The sequence below is a fragment of the Scyliorhinus torazame genome, chromosome 13 (genome assembly GCF_047496885.1).
Source record: "Scyliorhinus torazame isolate Kashiwa2021f chromosome 13, sScyTor2.1, whole genome shotgun sequence".
NCBI classification, from domain to species: domain Eukaryota; kingdom Metazoa; phylum Chordata; class Chondrichthyes; order Carcharhiniformes; family Scyliorhinidae; genus Scyliorhinus; species Scyliorhinus torazame.
The window spans coordinates 113,446,547-113,459,627 of record NC_092719.1 but is presented as its reverse complement, the minus strand read 5'-3'; the positions used below and the strand labels follow the sequence as shown (position 1 = coordinate 113,459,627).

Genomic DNA, 13,081 nt, shown 5'->3' with positions numbered 1-13,081 from the left:
GCCGGGGAGGGGCGACACAGGGAAGGAGGGACAAACAGGGCTAGAAAAGGAATAGGGCTACAAAGTGCCACAGCCAAGGGATCGGAACAAGGTATCGCTGCAAGCACCCACCCAGTACAGTCTCTGGACGAAGGCAGACCCCAGAGTGCAGGGGACTACCCGCATGGCGGACGCACAGTGGGCGGCCATGTCGGGTGCCCCCGGGACAAAGGGAAACCCTGGAGCGCAGGGACCCGACCGCATGGAGAGAGCAGTGACAGCGGCCATCCTGGACGGCCCCCGAACAAAACCCCGGAGGGCAGGGACGCATCCACCAGGTAAGTATGGTTAATCCCACAGGAGTGAGGGGCAGAAGCCCCCCACCAGGATAGTCACCTGGAACGTAAGGGGACTCAACGGCCCAGTGAAGAGATCCAAAGTCCTCACCCACCTAAGAAATATGAGGGCCGACATAGTATTCCTCCAAGAGAGAGCAGGACCGACTGTGGGTAAGAAAGGGCTGGGTGGGACAGACCTACAATTCCTGCTATGGAACAAGGGCCAGGGGGGTGGCGATATTGATCGGCAAGAGGACGATGTTTAGGGCGACAAAGACGGTTACGGACCCAGGGGGACGGTATATTATGGTCAGCGGGGCCCTGGATGGGGCACCGGTCGTACTAGTTAACGTGTACGCACCCAACTGGGACGACACTAGCTTCATCAAGAAGACCATGGCAGAAATCCCTGACATAGCGACGCATCGACTAATCATGGGGGGGGGGGGGGGACTTCAACTGTGTGCAGGACCCAAAGACAGACAGATCAAACCCCAAAACGGGCAAAACCTCAAGCATGGCGAGGGAACTCAGTCACTTTATGGAGCAGATGGGAGCGGGGGACCCCTGGAGGTTCGCCCACCCGGGGGAGAAGGAATTCTCCTTCTTCTTTCCAGTACACAACGTATACACCAGAATTGACTTCTTTGTGGTAGGGAAAACAGTGCTTCCGGGGATAGACAAGGTGGAATACTCCGCAATTGTGATATCAGACCACGCTCCACACTACATGGCCCCACATGGAGGTTGGACATCACCCTACTAGCGGACAAGGCCTTCAACGAAAGGTTATCACGGGCCATTGCAGAGTACACAGAGAACAACCAGAACGGGGAGGTCTCACCCTCCACGTTCTGGGAAGCACTAAAGGCCGTACTTAGAGGGGAAATCATCGCTTTCAAAGCGCGAAGAGATAGGGAGGAAAGGGCGGCTAGGCAGCAGCTGGTCGACTCCATACTGGAGGTAGACCGTAAATACGCCGAGGCCCCGACCGTAGAGCTCCTGGCGGAGAGGAAAGAGCTACAAAGGAACTTTGACCTGCTCTCCACCAGGAAAGCAGTGCACCAACTCCACCAGGCACATGGGACCCTATACGAACACGGAGTCAAAGCCAGCTGCCTGTTGGCACACCAGCTGAGAAAGCAGGCAGCCACCAGAGAAATTGCACAAATCAGGGATACCAGAGGCACGCTAGAAACAGAACCAGAAAAGATCAATAAAACCTTCAAGGCCTTCTACCAAGGGCTGTACACCTCAGAGCCCCCAATGGGGGAGTCTGGGATGAAACGGTTCCTTGATGGACTGGACATACCAGTCGTGGGGGAGGGCAGAAAACAGGGCCTGGAAGCACCACTAGCACTGGGCGAGATCATGGACGGCATTAGCTCCATGCAGGCGGGGAAGGCGCCGGGACCCGACGAGTTCACGGCAGACTTCTATAAAAAATTAGTGACAGCACTGGCCCCACACCTACGGGAGATGTTCACAGACTCGCTAGCGAGGGGCACACTGCCGCCCACGCTAGCACAGGCCTCAATCTCACTGATACCTAAGAAAGACAAAGACCCAACGGAATGTGGGTCATACAGACCCATCTCACTGCTGAATGCAGACGCCAAAATACTGGCCAAAATCCTAGCCAAAAAGTTAGAAGACTGTGTAGCTGAGGTGGTCGCAGAGGACCAGACGGGCTTTGTCAAAGGTAGACAGCTTACCTCGAACATCAGGCACCTGCTGAACGTGATAATGACCCCCTCCAGGGAGAGAACACTAGAGGTGATCGTCTCCCTAGATGCAGAAAAGGCCTTCGACAGGGTCGAATGGAAATACCTCATAGAGGTACTGGAACGGTTCGGGCTTGGAACAGGGTTCGCCCCCTGGGTAAAACTCCTATACACCGCTCCCATGGAGAGTGTACGGACCAACAATACCAACTTCCGATATTTCCTGCTGCACAGGGGCACCAGACAAGGATGCCCACTGTCCCCGCTGCTGTTCGCTCTAGCGATCGAACCACTAGCAATCGCGCTCAGAGCAGCAAAAAGCTGGAGGGGGATCCGAAGGGGAGGCAGAGAGCACAGAGTCTCACTCTATGCAGATGACCTGCTCCTCTACATTTAGGATCCACAGAGCGGCATGGACGGAATCATCGCGCTCCTGAAACAGTTTGGTGCCTTCTCGGGCTACAAACTCAACATGAGCAAAAGCGAGATCTTCCCGGTACACCCACAAGTAGGTGGGGCAGCCCTAACGGGACTGCCGCTTAAACAAGCCCAACACAAATTCCGCTACCTGGGGATCCAAATAGCCCATGACTGGAAAGGGATCCACAAATGGAACTTCACCAGTCTGACGGAGGAAGTAAAAAAGGACCTGCAAAGATGGAACACACTCCCACTCTCCCTTGCGGGGCGAGTCCAGACGATCAAAATGAACGTGCTGCCCAGGTACCTCTTCCTATTCAGATCCATCCCGATTTACATCCCCAAGGCCTTTTTCAAAGCACTAGACAAACTAATCATGGTGTTCGTATGGGGGGGCGGGGGGGGGGGGGGGGGGGGGGGGGCGGGGGGAAGAATGCTAGGATCCCAAAGAAGGTCTTACAAAAAAAAATCCAGGGGGGGCTTGCCCTCCCAAGCCTACAACTTTACCACTGGGCGGTGACGGCCGAGCGAATAAGGGGATGGATCAAGGAGCCAGAAGCCGAGTGGGTGTGCGCGGAAGAGGCCTCCTGCATGGGGACCTCCCTCCGGGCCCTCGCCACGGTGGCGCACCCATCCCCAACCCCACCCAAAAAGCACTCCCAGCAGCCCGGTGGTAATAGCCACCCTCCAGTCCTGGAACCAACTACGGCAACAATTTGGCCTGACCAGAATGTCGGGTAAAGCTCCCATCTGCAACAACCATAGGTTCACGCCAGCACTGACTGACGCCACCTTCAAAAGATGGGGACAGGACAGAAGGACACTGACAGTCAGGGACCTATACACCGACGGCAGGATCGCAACACTGGGTGAACTGACAGAGAAATTCCAGTTAGCCAGGGGGAACGAGCTAAGGTACCTGCAACTAAAAAACTTCCTACAAAAGGAGATAGGGGCATACCCACAACCACCACGACAGACACTACTGGAAGAGTTACTGGACGCAAGCACACTAGATAAAGGAAACTGTAGTGACATGTATGACCGACTGGTAGAAGGGGCCGACACCGTATTGGATGCAACAATAATGAAGTGGGAGGACCTGGGGATCGAAATAGGGTGGGGACTCTGGAGCGAAGCACTGCATAGGGTCAACTCCACCTCCACGTGCGCAAGGCTCAGCCTGACGCAACTAAAAGTGGTACATAGAGCTCACTTAACAAGAACCCGATGAATAGGTTCTTTCCGGAGGTGGAGGACAGATGTGAGCGGTGCCAAGGAGGTCCAACCAACCACGCCCACATGTTCTGGTCCTGCCCCAGACTTGTGGAGTACTGGACAGCATTCTTCGAAGCAATGTCCAAGGTGGTGGGGGTGAGGGTGGAGCCATGCCGAAAGTGGCGGTCTTCGGGGTTTCAGACCAGCCAGATCTATTCCTAGGGAGGAGGGCAGACGCCCTTGTCTTTGCCTCCCTGATTGCCCGCCGTAGAATCCTGTTCGGCTGGCGGTCAGCAGCACCACCCAAAGCTGCAGACTGGCTGTCCGACCTCTCGGAATCTCTCCAAATGGAGAAAATCAAGTTCGCAATTCGAGGGTCAGACAATGGCTTCCACAGAACGTGGGAGCCATTCACCCAATTGTTCCGAGACCTGTTTGTGGCCAACAAACAAGCAGAAGAATAGCCAGGTAGCCAAGAAACGGGGAAGAGTAGCCAAAGCATGAGAGGGAGAGATAGACCGGGTGGGGGGGTGGGGGGCAGCTAAATCTAAGAGGAAGGAAAGGCGAGCCACAGGGGGGGTGGGTGGGCAGGAGCGGGGAGAGGGGGGTAGAGGGAAGAGACGGAACAATAGACGAGAACCAGGGAGGGGGAGGGGGGAGGCAGGGAAACGTTAACAAACTTAACGTCCACAGGAACAGAGAAAACGGGGAAGACGGGAGGGCCGCAGAAGTGGAAGTGCGCAGAAGCGGAACGAGACGACAACGGCAGCGAACTCCGTCTGGGAGAAGCAAGGGACGACAACACCACGAACAGATGCCTACTTATGTGTGTAAATAATTTTGCCAAGTGTACAGAGCTGCCGCTGTTGAGCGGGGGCATAATACCGTCCGATGGCTTCTGAGGGAAAATTAAAACATCAGCAGCAGCAGCGACCCGTCGAGGAGTGGGGGTCAGTGCTCCGTTGGGAGGGTGTGGGAAGACTGAGACGCGTGGGGTCACGTCTAGTCAATTGCTATTGTATATTCTCTTTTTGCACTATGTTAATGTTCACTCTATTTTGCTGTGTTAGGATTATTACTATTTATTATGAAAAACTTTGCAAAACTTTAATTAAAAATAAATATTTTTTTTAAAAAGGAAATGGAGCTGATCATATTACTGAAGTGATGTCAGAGGTGGGGGGAGCTGAGCTCACTTCTGCTTTTGGTTCCAGTTTGAGGAAGCAGCTGGGAGTGTCTGTGTGTTTTGCTGAGAGCTGCAGGAAGAAACACAGAGCTGGTCTGTTGATGTCTGCAAATCCAAAGACTATAAATAGATTGAATGTAACCTCATGTCTGTTTTTGAAGGTTTGAAGTCTTTTGGATGTTTAAAGGAACAGTTTGAAAGATTATTTAGTGTTGTAGTCTTTTGGGGTTATCTTTGAAGTAATGGGTGTTAAGATATTCAATGTTTGTTTTTAAAAGGTTAACTTGAGTTCATAGAATAAACATTATTTTGTTTTAAAAACCATTTGTCCATAATTGCTGTATCACACCTGGAGAGCACGCCATGTGCTTCCCACACCACAATCTATTAAAAGTTCTGGGTCGGTTGAACTCCATGAAACACTTTGGGGTTCTGTAAACCCGGACCCATAACAATTTCCTTGCTCGGAATTTACAGGGAATATGCATTTACGACTGACTCCCACAAGATTTACTGGAAAAAATAATGTTCTACTCACATGATATACAGAATTATCTTGGAATCAGTACACATTCTATTGACATAGATGTGGACACTGCTGTATATGCCAATGGATAACAGCCTGATTTCACTAGATTTGGCTATTGGTTGCTTGTTCCTCCTTAGTAAATCTGTACAAAGCATTTCAAAATAAAGCAGTTATTGATTGAACTATCTATTCCTTTTTGTCTTACCACAGGCGGCAATTTTCTTTGTGCGGATGTCGGTGAAAGAGGTGATCGCCTCGATGGACAGTAATCTTACCTGCAGCCTTCTCAAACTGTTGGATTGCTTCTTTAAGCCTTTGGATCCAAGAGAGGTCAGAACACAATAGATCAATTAATCAAAACTCTAGTTATTTAGAAACATACAAAAAAGATATATTGGGCCCAATTCGCCCCCAAAATTTCAAAGTTAATTTGTGGCGGTTTTTTTGGGAGTTTCCCGCTGGCTCTATCGGCTAGTTCCCCACCGCTATTCAATTCACTTAGTCACATTTTTGGGCCATGAGGAATTTCTCACCAGTTTAGTTCACACTTCAAATTTTTTTAGCACTGGGGAGCTGAACTCAGAGATCGGGCCACCATTTTGAAGGGTGCCCCGATCTCTAAGTGAGCTTGAGGGTCCCCAACACCCCACATCCATGGGCAATGTCACCCCCCACTCACATAGACACAAACACCACACTCCCAACTGAAGACACTCCACTATGGGGTCCCTGGGGATCCCCTCTTTTCAGGCCCCCCCGAAGCCCCCTTACAGCATACCCTTCCTTCTACAAACCCCACACATCACCCACCCAATCTCCCGGAGGTCCCTAATTACCTGCCGGCACTCCTCCACCCTTCAAACTACTCCTCCATCCTCATTTCATGGGCATGTCCCCCCCTTGTCCCCTGACCCTTGGCAGTATCACCCTGGCACTCAGGCACCCTTGCACTGCCACCCTGGCAACCAGGCAATGCTCCTGCATGCTTGGCAGTGCCATTCAGGCACCTTGGCAGTGCCAGGACGGCAGTACTAAGTTGCCAGCTGGGTAGTACCAAGGTGCCCATGTTCCAGGGGGAGGGCCAGGGAGCCACCCTGCACTTACCCTAACCAGATTTAAGTAAGTCGAATGGCTCACTTAAATATGTTAATCTGGATCTCGTCCAGCGAAGGCATAATTCAGATCACGGCATCTTGTTGGATCTCGCGAACATTGCAAATCACACGAGAGGTCTCTCGTGAGATTTAACGGCCTTGTGTTGTCACCTAGTCACGTGTGATGAGGCTGTTCAATAGCTCTCTTTTTGGTAGTTGGATTTCTAAAACCAAGGACCATGCATAGAAGGTTAAAAGCAGGACAATCAAAAAGAGAGTAAAGAAAAACTCCTTAACAGAATGGTGTACGGCTGTATCATTTTCCAGAAGTGGAAGAAGCAGTGGTCATAATAAAAGCAAAATAATGTGGATGCTGGAGATGTTAAATAAAAACAGAGGGCAAGATTGTCCGTTTCGAAGATATGGGGCTGGATTCTCCCTTTGGGGAGACTATGTCCCCACGCTGGCATGAAAACGATAGTGTTTTACACCAGGAAAACTGGCGCAAAATGGCCACTGATTCCCTGTTCCGGGGAGGGGAGCAGCAGCCAGGCAGTCTAGAGCTCCCAGCTCTAGCTGCCGGTACTGCCCGGAGAATTGTCGGGTCCGTGGCTGCGCAAGCGCATGGCGGCGGCCTGCAGCGACCGCGCTGTGCTTCATGGCAGGTGCAGCCTGCTGACACGGACCGCAAAAATAATCCCCCCTTTGGCTGTCTTGCGTGCCCCGGACCGCCCCCCCCCCCCCACAGTGCCCCAGTCCCAAATAAAGCCTCCCCTGCACGCGGATTGGCCTTCCCCCCACTGTAGCGACGTTTGACTGAGTTCGCAGCCGCCACGCTGAGTTCCCAACAGCTGAGACTATGAGAGTCCCACACCGTCGGGAACTCGGCCGGTCGGGGTCTGAGCATTGCGGGGCGGGCCTCAGGCAATGGCCTGAGTCTGTGGATACGGTATGCGGCGTACTCCTAGAGTACACTGCTTTCCCGGGGGCGGAGCATTGCGAAAGCGGCACTGCACCCGATTTTGACATCATCAGGGATTCTCCGCCCAATCGCCGAACGCGCGTGATTGAACAGCCTCATCACACCTGACTAGGTGACAAGACGAGGCCGTTAAATCTCACAAGAGGCTTCTTGCAAGATTTGCAATGTTCGGAATGCCTTGCGAGATCCAACAAGATGCCACAATCTGAATCTTGCTTTCGCTGGGCGAGATCCAGATTAACATATTTAAGTGAGCCATTTATGTTCTCCAGCCAGAGTAGAATCGCTCATGGTCTGCATTGGCACTAGGAGCGGTGCCAAGAGCAATTCATCTCTCTTGGAGGGGAGCTCCAGGGATTCCGTTCTGAATCCCACTATTGGGCTGCCTTGTTGAGCGGCTGGCCCGATACTGAGGTCTGGCAGCTGGCCCCAGACACCCCATCCCCCCACAACACAAATCATGCCCCCCCCCTTCCCATGACCACGCATGGGAATTGCTGGGTCAACCCCCACACCATGCATGCGTGAGGGTGACCCAGCTATGATTGATAGGTTATCACTATATCAAAAGCAGTTAAGTTAAGTGCTTTTTGCTGATAAAAATAGTAAATTGAAGCACTTGTCTCCTCGGTGTTTACAAACATTGTGCCTAGGTTTACAGCATAGTGGTTAGCGCAGCTGCTTCACAACTCCAAGGTCCTAGGTTTGATTCCCGGTTTGGGTCACTGTCTGTGTTAAGCCTGCACATTCTCCCCGTGGGTGCCTGGGTTTCCTCCGGGTGCTCCGGTTTCTTCCCACAGTCCAAAAGATGTGCAGGTTGGGTGGATTGGCTATTCTAAATTGCCCTTAGTCTCCAAAAAGGTTAGGTGGGGTTACTGGGTTACGGGGATAAAGGGGGATAGGGTGGAGGTGTAGGGCTTAAGTAGGGTGCTCTTTCCAAGGGCCGGTGCAGACTCGATGGGCTGAATGGCCTCCTTCTGCACTGTAAATTCTATGATTCTACTTGAGATGCAGTCAAGCATGAAGGAAGATGAAAATAATCAATCCATACACCTGGCTGTCTGGAAGGTATTCCTGTCAATTATAACCTACTAAAAGCTATTTCCCGTTGAAAACGAATAGAAGTCTTGCAAATCAAAGGAACTGAGGGGGTTAAATTTGGGGTGTATTTTGTTATTTTATGAAGTAACAGCTGCTGCTTTCTACACTTCTGTCTGAAGCAGCAGGTGTAAGGGGCAGATAAGTACCAGCCTCCCCGAACAGGCGCCGGAATGTGGCAACTAGGGGCTTTTCACAGTAACTTCATTGGAAGCCTACTTGTGACAATAAGCGATTTTCATTTCATTTCAAGTGAGGAAGCAGTGATTTTTCAATTTCTGCCTGGATTGCACTTTATCTTCCAGGCAGAGTTGACTGATAGGGAGGGTCTCTGACCGGGGGGGGTATTCTGTGATATGGGGGGGCTTCTGTCTCTGATACAGTGGAGGTTATCTGTCTCTGATATGGGGGGTCTCTAATATGGGTGGGCCTGATGTGGGGGTCTTATTGGTGTCTCTGATAGGGGGCGGGGAAGGCAGGGTTGCTTGTGGGAGGGAATAGGGCCCTCTGATGGACTTTGGGGGCACCAACATTAAATACTTACCCCCTTGACCCACCACGAGGCCCACCGCATCAGGACCATACTTAAAAATACTTGCACCAATACACACCCGCGGAAATCGTGACAAAGAGGCCTGGAGCATCAAGGAGACATGGAAAATTGGGTGTCCAGCCTATTAATCAATGCAAATAGGTTCAAATGACCCATCTGCATCATCCCGCCAGGACAGGGTATGTAGCTCGCTGCCACCGCCGGCGGAGGTCCGGACATTGTAACAAGATGGGCGCCTTATTTTGCCTCTGTTGTGATTCTCGGCTGCATCAGGAACCGGTGGCAGATGGTGGAGAATACACCCCAGGAGTGCTTGTAATACTCTGCTGGTCTGGCAGCATCCTTGGAGAGGGTAACAGCAGGCGCGATCTACCGACTATGGCCCAGCGGGATTGGGGCGGGACACGGCAGGTAGATCCTGAGAGATGCCTTGCCCGGGATTCCCAATGGCCGTTACGCCTCGCGAAACCTAACCAGATCTCGCGAGAGGTCAGGATCTGGGTCCCGCCCACAATGGGCGAGACCCAGTCTTGCATGGCCAAGTGAGTTTATGAACCCACTTAACCGTGCTAACACCGGATCAATCGTTGATCCGGCATCTATTGGCCTCGCTGAGGATACTCCAGCCGGGCGCTGTTCAACACTGGTCCCCACAAACGGGGACCGCGTGGAAGGGTATCTGGGGGGTCCCCCAGGCGATCGGAGGCCCCAAGGCGGTTGGTCCAGGCAGTTTGGACCCTGGCATTGCTGGTGCCATCTGGGCACCTTGGAACTGCCAGCCTGGCACCCTGGTAATGCCAGCTGGGCACTGCCAGAATGCCCAGGTACACCACCAGGGTGCAAGGATGCTGCCACGGTGGCAGGCTGGCAGTGCCAAGGTGCCAAACTGGCATTGTGACCGCACCAGGGATTGGGCCCCGAGGGTGCCATATTGGTATTTGGCAAGGTGCTTGGGGGCTTGTGGAGGACTCAAAATGGAGGACTCATGTTTTGAGTCTAAAAGAATGTAAAGTGCCTAATTCAAAGATGAGGTTATGTTCCTCCATCTTGTGTGGGCTTCACTGGAACACGACAGCAGCCCAAGGACAGAAATATGAGCATGAGAGCATGATGCTGAATTGAAATGCATGTAACTTGAAGGTCATAGAATAGAATCCCTGTAGTGCAGAAGGAGGCCATTTGGCCCATCAAACCTGCACCGACCCTCCATCAGAGCATCCTACCAAGGCCCAATTCCCCACCCTATCCCCATAAGCCCACCTAAACATTTGGACACTAAGGGGCAATTTAGCATAGGCAATCCACAAAACCTGCACATCTTTGGACTGGGGAGGAAACAGGAGCACCCGCCGGATGCCCAAGCAGACACGGTAGAAAGTGCAAACTCCACAAAGACAGTCACCCGAGGTCAGAATCGAACCCAGGTCCCTGATACTGTGAGGTGCAGTTCTAACCACTGTGCTAACATGCTACCCTAATTGGAGTCATGATTGTGGACTGAGCAGAGGTGTTTTGCATTTGGTTTTCCTCTATAGAGGAGATTGCGTTGTGAGCAGTGAATACAGTAGCTTAAATTGAAAGCGAATCACTGCTTTATTTGAAGGAGAATTTGAGGAGTTGGACAGTGTGGAGATAAAGGGTCAGGTGTTACACCTCCTGCACAGGCAGTACGGTAGCACAGTGGGTAGCACTGTTGCTTCACAGCTCCAGGGTCCCAGGTTCAATTCCCGCTTGGGTCATTGTGTGTGTGGAGTCTCCACGTTCTCCCTGTGTCTGTGTGGGTTTCCTCCAGGTGCTCCAGTTTCCTCCCATAAGTCCTGAAAGAGGTGCTGTTAGGTCATTTGGACATTCTGAATTCTCCTCTGTGTACCCGAACAGGCGCAGGAATGTGGCGACTAGGGGCTTTTCACAGTTACTTTATTGCAGTGTTAATTTAAGCATACTTGGGATAATAAAAATTATTACTATTGTAATTGCATGGGATAGTGCCATGGTAAGGGGATAAGGTGTTGGGGTGAAAATGGAGTGGCTTAGGGTATTATTAGGGAATATTCCCTTTGGAATGCTGACAGGGAGAGTAGGAGAAGATCTGATTGGTGGTATCATGCTGGAGGTGGTGGAAATTGTGAAGGATACTCCTTTGAATTTGGAAGCTGGTTTAGTGGAAAATGAAGGCATAGAGAACCCGATCGTGGTTCTGGGAGGGTGGGGACGGGGTGAGAGCAGAGGTGCGGGAAATGGGTCAAACATGGTTGAGAGCTCTTGCGCTGTCAATCACAGTGTGGGGGAATCCTCAGTTGAGGATAAAGGACGACCCGTTGTGGAAGGTAGAATCATGAGAACCGATGCAATAGAGGTCGAACAAAATGAAGTAATGGAATCTCGTCCTTACTGGAAGCTGATTGAGAGGAAATGTAGTTGGGGTAGCTGTGAGAATCGATGAGCTTGTAATGAATATTACTGAACAGTATATCCGCAGAAGGAGAGACCAAAAAAAATTCAAGAGACTTAAGATAAATGTTTGAGCAGGACCTTGTGAAGTTGAGAGATGGGTGAAAATTGGAAGCAAAATGAATTCATTTTTCCAGTTCTGGACCAGAGCAGGAAGCTGCACTGATACAGTCATCGATGTACTGGAGTTGTGTGAACAGGACTGAAACAAGGAATGTTTCACATGCCCCACAAGAAGACAGGCAGAAGCAGGGCCCTTGGAGACACCCAGCAAGGTCTTTGGAGAAAGTGAGACAAGTTAAGGGAGAAATTGTTCAATGAGAGAACAAGTTCATCCAGGTGGAGGAGGGGGTGATGTGGAAGGGGACTGTTTGGGCCTCCATTCAAGGAAGAAGCAGACAGACCTCAGACCATTCTGTGTAAGGATTGGACATCCATAGTTAGGGTCAGGACACTGGAAATGACACAGATAAAGTCCAGTCCCCATTCCTTCCAAAATGCTGTGTAGCACTAACACCAGGTTGAATAGGATAGATTCAGAACAGATCTAGCAGCTCCAAAATGAATACTTATGAGGCGCTGTGGGCCATCAGCAGCAGCAGAATTGTATTCAACCACAATCTGTAACCGTTTTGCAGGAGGGAATGGTGGGAGCAGCATCAGTCATACCCAAATATTAAGTGTCAACCTAGTGAAGCCACAGCACTGGACTGCATTCAAGTCATACATTGAAAGCCTTATGTGATTGACAGAACTAAGCAATCCCACATCCAATGGATTTGATCGAGTTCTGCAGCCCTGTTATAGAACATAGAACATAGAACGATACAGCGCAGTACAGGCCCTTCGGCCCACGTGTTGCACCGAAACAAAAGCCATCTAACCTACACTATGCCATTATCATCCATATGCTTATCCAATAAACTTAAATGCCCTCAATGTTGGCGAGTTCACTACTGTTGCAGGTAGGGCATTCCACGGCCTCACCACTCTTTGCGTAAAGAACCTACCTCTGACCTCTGTCCTATATCTATTACCCCTCAGTTTAAAGCTATGTCCCCTCATGCCAGCCATTTCCATCCGCGGGAGAAGGCTCTCACTGTCCACCCTATCTAACCCCCTGATCATTTTGTATGCCTCTATTAAGTCTCCTCTTAACCTTCTTCTCTCCAACGAATACAATCCTGTTATATCCTGCCATGAATGATAGTGTGCATGTAAAAAACAAATAGGAGGAACAACAATGGAGCCAAGTATGTGATTTCAAAAGACACATCTAAAGTGTGCCAACCATCTTTAGCCTGAAGGTCTCTAACATAGATACCAATCTTCAGCCAATTCCATTCATTCTCCGCAATATCAAGAAACAGCTGAGTACATTGAAGACAGCAAAGGCTATATAGTTAGTGTCAAATTTATCTGATAACGTTCCATTTAGATGCTTTACGATGTTAAAGGAGCTATGTAAATGCATGTTGTTGATGATACAGACTATTTGGTCCATCAAAT

The 13,081-nt window shown here is 50.7% G+C and overlaps 1 protein-coding gene across 1 annotated transcript in view; it reads left to right on the top strand.

Moving 5' to 3' along the window:
* The window catches only part of dnah1 (dynein, axonemal, heavy chain 1), a 1,119,271-nt gene that overhangs the window by 585,366 nt on the left and 520,824 nt on the right, over positions 1 to 13,081 (top strand). The window contains exon 39 of the mRNA XM_072472076.1: positions 5,605 to 5,724. Coding sequence (XP_072328177.1) covers positions 5,605 to 5,724 — 120 coding nt within the window. The remainder of the gene's footprint in view (positions 1 to 5,604; positions 5,725 to 13,081) is intronic.